Source organism: Aptenodytes forsteri, unplaced genomic scaffold (assembly GCF_000699145.1).
Source record: "Aptenodytes forsteri isolate BGI_AS27 unplaced genomic scaffold, ASM69914v1 Scaffold1043, whole genome shotgun sequence".
Lineage (NCBI taxonomy): Eukaryota > Metazoa > Chordata > Aves > Sphenisciformes > Spheniscidae > Aptenodytes > Aptenodytes forsteri.
Window position 1 is genome coordinate 10,650 of NW_008795204.1, and position 12,307 is coordinate 22,956.

At 39.8% G+C, this 12,307-nt stretch overlaps 1 protein-coding gene across 1 annotated transcript in view; it reads right to left on the reverse strand.

Moving 5' to 3' along the window:
• The window catches only part of LOC103898430 (sucrase-isomaltase, intestinal), a gene marked incomplete at its 3' end in the record, with an annotated part of 25,904 nt that overhangs the window by 10,263 nt on the left and 3,334 nt on the right, over positions 1–12,307 (reverse strand). The window contains exons 2-8 of the mRNA XM_019471903.1: positions 11,066–11,139; positions 7,389–7,509; positions 7,192–7,301; positions 6,349–6,500; positions 2,561–2,732; positions 1,096–1,195; positions 378–490 (exon numbers count right to left, since the gene is read on the reverse strand). Coding sequence (XP_019327448.1) covers positions 378–490; positions 1,096–1,195; positions 2,561–2,732; positions 6,349–6,500; positions 7,192–7,301; positions 7,389–7,509; positions 11,066–11,139 — 842 coding nt within the window. The remainder of the gene's footprint in view (positions 1–377; positions 491–1,095; positions 1,196–2,560; positions 2,733–6,348; positions 6,501–7,191; positions 7,302–7,388; positions 7,510–11,065; positions 11,140–12,307) is intronic.

Here is a 12,307-nt window from a genome sequence, read left to right on the forward strand (position 1 = left end):
CCCCATCCCTGGAGGTATTTAAAAGACGAGTAGATGAGGCACTTAGGGACATGGTTTAGTGGGTGGTGGTGTTGGGTCGATGGTTGGACTCGATGATCTTAGAGGTCTTTTGCAACTTCAATGATTCTATGATTCTATGATTCTATCTACACCCCAGCTTAACCCCAGCTAGCTATTACTAATGACAGCAGTCACATTAGGGACATACTAACAGCTATTCTTAGTTAAATATATACTGAGTCGTATTTTGTGGTAATAGATAACATAGTGAAGACATACTGTCATATAAAACTGTGAAAAAAAAAAACCAAACCACTAAAAAATGCCAAGCACTTTGAAAAGTCTGTTCAATGCATAGTCTCTCTAGCTAAAGGTACCTTCAAGTACTCCTGGACTACTTGCTCTGGAGTGTTCCCCAAGAACATATAGAAATCAAGGATCCCGCCAATGGTTCTGTAGGTCACTGCTGGAGCAGGCTGCACCACAAACTCTGCCGGACAAGAGTGCACAAAACCAATTCTGAATACCAGCTAATTCTAAAACAACTTTGTAATTTTCTAACTGATTATTAGAAAATTTACTTAAGAAAAAAAACACAGAACAGAAATACCTAAGAAACCCAAACCCATTAATTGAACTTGCAATGAAGGGGAAATGTATTGAGGTGACTCTTTTAAATGTCCATAATTCCATTCCTTTACATCCTACAGAGAAGAGAATCAGAAGAAATCCAATGGCTCAACCTTTTATCTTTAAATTTTTAGCACAACTTTCCAGCCTCAAGGGATGTGAAGAGCTCTGTAAAGCATACATATATGCATGCTTATCTAAAAAGCCTAAAGGGCATTTACTTTCAAGTATTGCTCCCTCCAAATTTAGGCTCCGATTCCAGTGTCCTACACATCTGCACAGAGCTGCACAGGTTTTGGGTAGGTTTCTGACCCTCAGGTTTCCAGCTCAATCTTAATGTTAACTGTGTGCTACTTACTGCTTACGTCACATGCACCAAACACTACAGTTTTGATCCCAGTCCCACAGATCATTTAAAAAGATATTTAACTGCACAATGCTGAGCTACAGAGAAAGCTTTCTTACCCATGGCATTGCTATTCATTAGGAAAACACCAAAGGAGGCTCCAGTGCTGTCTTCCAAACACAGGAAGAAAGTTTGAACTCCATATAAGTTATGCATTGCCTTAAAGGATAAAAAGGAAAAGTAAGCTGATTAAAATCTAATAACAGTATCTGTTCTGGGATATTTCAAAATATATCCCAGGTAGAACTTCAAACTTCTCAAAATATAGCAAACAACAAAAAAAAAAAAAAATCCTGACACCTTCCTACTGTTCTGTTTTCTCTTTCCTGGCATTCCTCTCCTTTATGAGAACATTGTCAATTAAAACAAAAAGTTTCCCCAAATATGTAGATAACATAAGCAAGCAGATATGATGGATCTTCAGGCAAGTCTGCATATGTTGCAGTACTATTTCTGGGCAATATACAGGCACATCAAGTGAACAATAGAACCTGAAAGGTGCTTTCATCACCTTTCACCATAGATTAGATTTTACATCTAATCTATATTTATATTAATCCTGCAAGGTAATAATTTTTACATCTAATCTATAGAAATAAGAGAGTGCCTTGCTGCTTTTTTTTATTTCCTAATTTTTTTTTTACATTATTATTAGCAACAGAAACCTTAGAACTTTTAACAATTGTTGCAATAGTTGTGCTACTTCCCCTGCAAAAGAAAACTCGGAACAAATGAATGAGAAACAGAACTTGAGCAATTTGAAATTAGCCTAACTTGATTCTGTTCACTGTTAGTTTAACTTAATGAGTCTACGCTCAGTAGAGCCATTCTGGTAAGAACAATCTTCTACCAGAGAAGACAGTGAGAAGTTGTCTCAAGATAAGGAGTACAAATTCCAAATTATTAATTAATTACATATAGTGGTCTCATCCTCTAGTTTCTATTAGTATAGCTCCTATTTCAACAAAACACTGAAGTGCTCTCTCAAAGTAAAGCATATGGGTGGTTGCTTTGTGAAACTGAGGTAATAGCAACAGATAGTCTTACAATTATTGACAAATGGGTGCCCCGGAAATAATTTCTTAAAGAGACAGCCATACAGACTATAGGAACAAATAACTGCTGACAAACATATTTTATCTTGTAAAGAGACAGCTGTTAAAGAGAACTTTTCCATCATTTTCCGAGCTACAAGGATGTTCACTGAAGAAGCATGTGTCATCTGTACTGAATGCTGCACACAGCAATGCATTAGCACATATTGTTGTTTATTTTGTTTATCAGTAGAAACTGAAGGCTCTCATATATTAGTGCTTATCAACTGGTTTTCAACTGCACGTCCACACAAAAATCAGAAATCAGGGAACTTTCATGAGTACCATCTAGCTTTTAGTAATAACATGCAGTGCCTGAAAAGTCTTTAGGGAAAATCTCAGTGGATATTATTAATGTGTCTGCTGCATAATAGGCTTGGATTCCAGACGTCATCCGCAAATAATGAAGCGTAATAAAACCAGTCCTTACTCCAGAGGGGCCAATATCCCTGCTGAACATGGGCCAGGTTTTCCAGTTAACATCGTGCCGGTACTGCTTATGCACGTGCTCTCCCACACCATAAATGTTGCTGCTAGGTAGTTTGATTGATAGCTGTAAAAACTGGTCAGCATACTGCAGTGGTCCTATGGTGGTATCAAACCTGATGAAACAAGTTAAAAAAATTTTTATAAAGTATTTTACCAGTAATTGTTTCTACTCCTTGCAGTTAGAGCTGGATAGCAGGTTCAGGTCTCCACCAGAGACCCGAAGGAGAGGGAGGCGGGACGGTGCGGGGCTGGAGCAGAGCGACCCTTGCACAGACGACGAGGTGAGCGGTGCCCGTTGATGCTATAGAAACCTCCCATACAAGTGGCCCATCTGTTTTCAGGGGTACGTTTGCACTGCCCTCTTCCACCAAAGCTTCCCACCCTGCACCTGTTGTTCCGAATCCTGAATCCACTCTCTGTGGCCACTCACAGCAACAGGGCAGATAGAAAATTTCTGTGGGAGGGCAGAAACACAAAAATAATCCACTCCATCAGATTTTGCAAATCAATTGCAGCTTTTGCTTGCCAGCGAGAACGGACAAGACCCACTCTTGAGTCCTGCTAGGCCAGTGACTACAGGGAAAGGCAGACTATGGCTACATGCTAGCTCCCGAATAAACCGAGCGTAGATGAGCGCAGACTAAAGTGATAATGTGATCCTTAGCATGGTTCAAATCCCATTCGATGGCTATCACATCTCCTGTAGCAAATTCTGCATAAAGCAACTGCTCAGCTTCTTAAGGAACATGAAGTTGGTGGTGTTGAAAATAGATACAGAGACTACTGTATATATCTGTACAAACAGAACAAGCTGGAGATCAATATTCCTCCTTTACCTCTATTAGCAAAACACACAGGAAAAGTCAACTTCATTAATAAAGTTTCTTCTGTTAATTTAATTTTGCACCTTTCACCATTTCCTTTCATTACAGACAAACAATCCATCTTCCAAATAAGGATTACGAGAGCCTTAAATACTTAAGCAAATCCTGGTTTCACTCCTTGTTTCTACAGGAAGGACTCGAGAAACGGTGGGGAAATCTGAGTGGTGATGAGGCAGAGAGCAGCGGGGGGCAGCCCGATTCCTGCCGCAAGGTGCACCAAGGAGCAGCTTACTGCAAGGCAATGGACTCACTGATTTGCCCTCCTTCCTTTATCTCTGCTGAGCTGTCGCAGCCCTAACAGTGAACCAGACTCTAGACTCCCTTGACCAGAAATGCCTCAAGTTGTGGCCCCACCTGCGGTCCCCGATGGTGCCAAAAAGGCTCCATTGGGCATCTTAGGCATCCTCACTCCTGATGGATGGAGGGGACCATCCGCAGGGATGTTTTTCTACAGCCAGGAGTGTGCCCGCAACACCACCAAAATGTGGTCATTTTCTATCCTGTGACAAGAATGCTGGGGTTTTGGTCATGTTTATCTTAGCGATACAATTAAGTATCTCCCTAAGCAGCCAAGTGCACAGGAATGGTTGAACCGCTCTGCATTTCCTAAGCAACACCAAATATCATCCTGGGCAAGGATCTCCCACAACTCATGGAATTAATCAAAACATTAAATTTCATTCCTTTTGTACATAATCATGTTCATTTTCCTCTTCCATTCTTCTAAGATTTTGAACATTTCGAATTGGAAAATGTATCAAAATTGACCTCTACCCAGAAGTAGTTTGAGTTTCCATCAGTCGTCACTTTTTAAATGAAATAATCATAAATAGAATGTAATTGTGAGTTAAACCAGATTTAAAGCAGAGAGCAATTGGAATGAAGCTGACCCTCAGATTTGAAGGTTATCTCCAGCTTCGTTAAACCAAGAGCTTACAGGGATCTGCAGGAATGCAGTCTTTCCTCGAAAGCAGAGAAAATGCCTTACTTTGAGGCGGCAAACTACCTCGATGTGTATTAACACCATACACGATTTCAAAGGAATATGCTTTTATCTACTCACTTTATGTAGTTTTAATAGTCACGATATTCATATAGGGGAGAGTAACACAACTTTCTCTCGACTTACGCAAACACAGCCACATTAATTTTAAGGGACCTTATCACTTCAGATGTATTAGTAGACTGTAACGACGTTTATCACGATCAGTATGTCATTATCAGTAAGTTCTTTTACGCATAAAGAGGTCCTTAAACTATTTAATAAAGACACAGTGCACTAGCGATTACAAACACTGCACAAACAAGAGACAAAAATAAGGGAGTCTGGGCTTGCTACGATTTTAATCTGCTCATTTACCTTTTCTTTTTTTTTTTTTTTAAAGTTAAAAATACTGACACTTGAGAGAGGCTTCATAGGCCAAATCCTCATCTGATGTATCTCTGCCCACTTTTAATGATTCCAAGGACTACCTTGCCCATCTGCCCACAAACTGCACTGGAACTAGATTTTTTCTGATGAAACAATGGCAATTTTTCAGCTTGTCTTGCAAATGATGATGGTAATAGGTCAATCAGAACTCTAACTGTTTTGGGGGGCTCAAGTGTGACAAATGATGACGGAAGGTTGTAGGCTTTATAACTGTCTGGATAATTAGGATTTTTGTAATGAGCTGGAATAACACATTGGTTCCCACTCTTCCTTTTCCAAAGAGGCCTTCCTTTTGTTTGGTTGTTTGAGAGTTGGGGAAAAGCACTCATCTTGTGTAAACAAATGCATCAAGGATTTATCCCTGAGGGGCTGCCCTTATCCCACTCTAACAGCTTTCTTTGAGATACTCAAACTCAGAGTCAAGCATGATGGTAATTTTCTTCTTGAGAGACAGAAAATGCAACCACTTTTATCAAATTAAACAAAAGCCTAAGGAAAATATACACTATCTTCCAGAGCACTGTTTCAACATGGTTCTATTGAACTAGATTTCACTATTCCCCCTTCCATGTACCTGTTTCATCAGTCACGCACTACTGAATACCAAGTCCATCTTTTGTGCTCTCTGTAATTGCAAATCAATCATTATAGAGGATTCTAAGCAAGAAAACAATACTAATAAGAGCACAAAAGTAATTGCTAATTAACTAAACTTGAAGCATTGATCATTCAACTGACCTCGTACTCTGACAGGTGATCATTCTTGGACTGACTTGATAAGCATGTTCATCCTGACACTTCCCCCTTCTAATGGGTCTTAAAGCCATGCCGCTAGGTTTGTAGGTTTGCTTTATTTATTTATTTTTAGAACCTAAATGACATGAAAGCATTCAATATACGAGTCCGTCAAATATTTTACTTCCAGCATTACACGACCAGCTTATCAGTGCCTTGCACCGGCTGTTCTTGGATATCATAGGTCTAAAGGGCAACCTGGTTTTGGCGATTCAGGGCTTCAGCATGACTGCGACAAATAAGATAAAAGATGCAAGGAAGAGTGTTCCCATGCGATGTGAAGCACTGGCAAGGAGTCCTTCAGACCATAAAAGTTCCCCGAATTGATGAAACAAAGTAGCTGTAAAGATTTCCCTAGTACCGGGGGGAAGTGAACAGAGAGCCAGACCTAAACCCTTTTAGACAGAGCTCTCCATATCACAGAATTTGTTTCCAAAGGCCTCGCAAGAGTCCTTGCAGAACATCCATCAGTCAAAAGAAGAGAAAAAGTAGATTACACGTCCAAGAGGGCACCTCACATATGGCATCTTGGACAGACATTGCTTGCGTGGCGACATGGGCTTTTAGAGAAAACCAATGACATCTGTGTTATTCAGAAAAAGCACCAACGTTACTTACAGCACTCTACCGTTGCTCACTCTGGTCACCACAATGCCAAAGGGGTTCTGCTTCACATCCACTTTGTAGTTTAAATTGGAGGCTGCGGATCCAGTGAAAGATCGCACATGCTCATGGGGGACTTCAAATCTGTGTGTTTTAGGATCAGTGATCTGCACATATTTAAACAACAGAAGTGTTGGACTTTTAAAATCTAATGCCTAATTCAAACATTTTCCAGCATTAACACATAGTTCTAACTTAGGATATTCCCACCCCTATCCCAGTCTCCTCTTCGGCCTTCATTGTTATTATTTTCCAACTTTCATCACCGATTTTCAGCCATTTCCCTCATAATATTTGACCCTGTGTTTTCCTGGCTTAGCAGGAACCCACCACAAGAGGAAGGTCTCCCACAGAAGAAGTCCTGCGCAACCCCAGAACTCATCGATACGCCACATTCATGGCACAGACTGTTGAGTTTTCCATATAAAACAGAAATCATTGGAAGAGCTAATGTTGTCTGTCAAAATGATTGAGAGTTATGGCCAGGCCATAAACAAAAAGGAAGTAAATAAATTTATCCCCAAAATTTTCCTATGATGAGGAAAAAAGGTAGATAATATAAAAGCTGAGCTTTTCAAAGGTCTCAGTAATTTTTCATGCAGAAATTCCACTGTGCTAAACTCTTGTTAACCTGATGCCTTACAACAGCAAAGAAAGGAGGAGCCAAACACTTCAGTGGGAGTCATGAGAGTGCATCAGAGGGATGAATCCAGCCCTCCTAACCTCACTGCACAGTAACAGCCAGCCTAAAATCTTGCACAGAACATGAACCTTAAAACAGAATAAAAAAAGTTTAACCTTGAACCGGAAGCGATTTGGTGTCTGATACTCTCCTGTGAGGAGGACAATGTTGATATCGTTTCCGAAGAAGGAAGGTGATGGCAGCCTTGTTAATGTAGTCTCGAATCCTTGGGCAAAAACACATGTTGCAACATTATTGTGTTGAATCAGACATCGGTATGTGCATAAATTGGGAAGCTCAGCCTGCAGCTTACCTGCCTGAGTTGATCTTATTGACCCATCCACTTTGTACCCATGGTTCGAAGAGAAAAAACACCAGGGCACACTGGTATTGCTTTCGGGACTCCAGCAGCAGCCACGCAGGGTGCAGGTGCTCTGATTCAAGGACATGAGGGGCACAAATTAAACAGTTAAAATGCACATGGAGTGTATTTTACCTCAAACACCAAGAACCTTAACAATATCTGCAATCAGATCAACTCCTTCTCTGAAAATCTATCGGGTGAATTCAATGGCACAGAATACACTAAATAAAAAGGATTTTTTTCTGGATTCAGAGTAGAAATGTGCTTATTAGACATTCATTCTTTCTTAAAACCACAAGATCCACAGGCAAAATGAACATTTAAAAAGAATTATTGAAACATTTGAGCTGTGACAGATGCAGTATAGTCTGACCAAAAGTCACATGCTGGAGAGGGCGTAAAAGTTATAATTGGCTTAACAACTGGTAAACATCCGGTTGTTGAACATCTACATATGCATAATTGATCATCATGTATAATATCTACATTTTAATGTAATTTTCCAATATCAGAAGTGTTCAGATTGCTTCTGCAGAACCTCAAATTGAGCTAAATCAACTTTTTTTTCCAAAAAAAAAAAAGCAAATAAACCTGTTGTTTAAAGTATATATCTCAGCATCGTGGCACCAACCTTTACACTACCTTTTAGTGGTCCAATAAGCTACAGTACATTTGCTTTGCTGTTAGGAATTAATTTATTCACGTGCTGTTTGAGTGAGTGTTATGTTTGAAGATAAGATTTGGGTAATATATCACTAAGTTTCCACACATTTTCTCATATTAAAAACCCAACTCATTACTTAGGGCAAAGGGCAGTAGTAATACAACAAGCTTCACTGAGGGCAAAGGGCAGTGTCCATAAGCGATCTCAGGTATCCAAATCCAACTTGCAGATCTTTAAGACCTTTCTCTCCACCTGCCCACTAATAGAAGTTGTTTCTGCCTTCATCTGATTGTGCTCAAATGTTTTTGGTGCTTATGCCATGTTTATTTAAAATATTCTGCAGCTTGAAACAGGTGGAGATGGTCCAAAATCTCTATTGTTGCTGTCCTTGGTGGCACTTGTTTTTGGGTTATAGAGCCCAACCTGGTCGGTGCAGGTCAAATGTTTTTCTCAGCCTCTGAACAGAGCAAAGATAAGCCAGCTCCAGCCCAGAAATCATGCAAGTGCTGAAGCAAAGCACAGAGGGAGCTCACAGAGCCATTGGCTTGGGAAGCCTTAGTCCATTTATTTGGTAGCGATTGCATGGAGTACAGAAATATCTGCAAAACCACCCAAGATAAAATCCAGATTCACCAAATAGAGAAATGTTTGTCTTTCTGTCATGGACTCATCACATCAGAAAACAGGTATGCTGTCATTTTCATTAGGTTCCAAGCAAAAAACATGGTTGGAGGAGAGATATAGTGACTCATTTTCCCCCACATTGATCCACAAATCAATGCACTTTCTAAGGCTGTGAAAAACCCATGCTCACTTTCTACCTTCCCAGGTCCCACCACGAGAGCTCCCTATTTCCCATTTTATAAACTATTTCAGAGTAAATGAGAAGAAGCACCAATCCCCTCCAAGACTGCAGAGATCACAGCTTTGCTCCCTTACTTCATTTACTTCATTTCTTTCATACATAGGGGAATATCCTAAATACATAAGAACAGAGTTGCTACCTCCATCTTTTTATCCCTTCCTAGACCAGTGACTATCCCATGCAATGCAGAATAGCTTGAACAACAGATTTTCCTAAAGCCTGGTAGTTCAAGCATCTGCGTTCCTAACTTCATAAGCATGCTTGTCTTTTTCTCCAGCTACTTCTCATGAATACTTGTTGACTGTTTTCAGCAGTTACTTTACAGTCCAGTGATATTCTTCTAGCTAGATCTTATTCTACTGGATTTGTAAGCTATAGCTCTGTATTTTCGTGACACATTAAGCTTGCTGCATAAGGAAGTAAATACAGAAGTGCAAGATCGGTTACACCTGACACAGGGAAAGGAGCAGAGTTCATCCAAAGACACTGGAGAGGCTGTTATAAAAGCTATCATTTAGTGTAAATAAAGATGTGAGCTGACCGCAGCCTCTGAGCTATAAAACCAGCATAATAAATACCAACACCCAATAAAGCCAAAGAGAAAGTCAAAGCTTAATTAGAAATAATCCTGGATACCAGGAAACAGTTTACGCTGGGGTACAGTATGACATGGCTTCTGAGCATTGAACTGAGCACCAAGGATTAAAAAGAATAGCTTGTCTATGTGCTAAACTAAAATGTTTCTCTTATGTGCACCCAAACAAACCTCTGCCAGTAGGATATTTTGGGAAAAAAACCACACAAACCAAAACAAAACCAAAAATACACCCTTCCCGCAAGCTTTCAGAGGTATCAGTCCAATAATGGACAACACTAGCTCTGCTCATGGTAGTTCATTTTTTACTAGTGCATTCTTATTGCCTAATCAAACTTCATGGCAATTTTCCACAGCACTGAATAGTTAATAAATATCTACTTTCTTTCAGTATGTCTATCTTCATCAACCCTGAGATCAGTTAATAAATATCTATTTGCTTTCCATACTTCTATCCTCTGCAATCCTACTCATTTTCTGGCTTCATCTAGGACATCTTCAGTGAATAAAGAAATCAAGACAGACACTAACCTGCTATATGAGCTTAGGCAAATCATAATTTTCCCAGCTACTGTTTATTCTGAAAAACACTAATGGAAACCCCTACAGAAGAGTTATATTATTCTTAGCAGGTACCTGTAGTTTTACAGCTCTGCTGGTTGCTGTATTAGAATAGCCTAAAGAAGGACAACCAAAATGCTTCCAGGAGAAAATTTATACAGGAATGAATAGACGCACTGGGGTGGGACTCTGGCTTGTGTCAGGCATGCACCTAACAGCTTTCATCAGCACACAGGTTAAAGTTATCTCTAATCCTGTGAAATGATAATAAAAATAATAATAGCCTTTCAGGACCAACCACTACAAAAATGTTCTGAATGTGAGAGCACTGAAAAATTCAGATGATACTTTTCACCGGGAATCTTAACTCATTGATTCTTAACCCAAAAAGTCATTTCTAAACTCTGCGCTTTCCCAGATAAGAGACACCACAACCAAGAAAGGAAGACATTGAGATTCAAATTGGTTCTGAAAGGAAACTGTGACCATGTCACTTATATTATAAAAGTCTTGTGCATCTGGGTAAAGTGCACCTTCACCTGCTATTTCTGAACTATTATAAATGCTAGTACTTGACCATCAGACAAAAATAAACTGTTGAAGCAAAGTTGTTAAAAGAGTAACTTTTTTAAACTGCTTGATGTCTGAGTAATTTTGTTTCCACCTATCCCAAAACCAAACTGCTGGGGAGTACTTTGGCAGTGGTCTTCAACTTTTGACAGCAAACTGCTACAGTGGCTAGAAAAATCAGACCTTTTGCCAATGGGCTGAAATGGGTTATACAGGAGTTACACTTCCCTGCAAAGTGTTCAGGCAATCACAGATTAAAAAAGGTTAAGAAAACAACTGATATAGTAGAGACAAGTTAAATTTTTGTAACTAAGCATGAAGCTTTATGGGATAAAGCCTATGTTCTAATTTTTTCTAGAATGTTTTCAGACCTTTGTCGCTACTTGATCCGGGATGCAGTCAATTCTCTCTGCTATTACTATGTTCGGACATTCTGGTGAAAATTCTGTTAGGGAAATAAATTAATGGATTTTTACCAGGATTTCCAAAATGTAGGAATAACTTGATTACCTCTTAACCCAGTAACTGCTTCTGCTGGCTGTTTCTCACCATCTTGAAACTCTAACCATTAATATTAATTCAAATGAATAAATTATTGCTAGTGTGATTTATTTTTACCTTTGAAAATTTGCACACAACTATTTCAGATAAAGGTAGGACAACTTCACTTTAAAGTTTTTGAACATATGGGTGACATTGATAATTTTATTTCTTAAGTTATACATTAATCCAGTTTTCAGTAAGTCCTGTAGCTCAATATGCATTGCTTCTTGTGAAAATACATGACAAATTAAAATTAGATTTCGGGTTTGTCAGTCCGAATTTAAGGTGATCTCTTGGCAACTTTAGCTGACAAAAGGGTACTCGATGGTTGTTTTCAGTTTCTCCCAACACTGAAAGTTACTTTACATATATTTTGGAACACTGTATATGTTCGGATGAGAACTATGAAGTGTAGAAATCTTGTCTCAGGCTGAGATGCACACAAATACACGGACTCCTCTGTTTGCATTATCTGCAATATACGCGCTTGTACTTTTTGCTCAGGCAGACTCCTGTCATCTTGTGACTGAAACAGGCAGAAAATATGCAGATATCAGTCTGTATGGGCAGCTTTACTAAAACACCAAAATGTTTGTTTTGGATAAGAAATTATTTTTATTTTACTGTCATTTTCACCTCCAAGCTTTTTGCTTCAATCCCTGTGTGCAAATGGGATTACTCACACAAAATGAGTGTGGGTCTGCTACACACCATGGGGGTCTGCTACAGGCCACCTGACCAGGAAGACCGAGCGGATGAGGCCATCTATAGACAGATAGGAGCAGCCTCATGCTCACAAGCCCTGGTCCTCATGGGGGACTTCAACCACCCCAACATCTGTTGGAGGGACAACACGGCAGGGCATAAGCAATCCGGGAGGTTCCTGGAATGCGTCGATGATAACTTCCTTCTCCAAGTGGTAGAGGAGCCAACAAGGAGAGGTGCTATGCTGGACCTCGTTCTCACCAACAAGGAGGGGCTGGTGGGGAATGTGAAGCTCAAGGGCAGCCTGGGCTGCAGGGACCACAAAATGGTGGAGTTCAAGATCCTTAGGGCACCGAGGAGGAGGG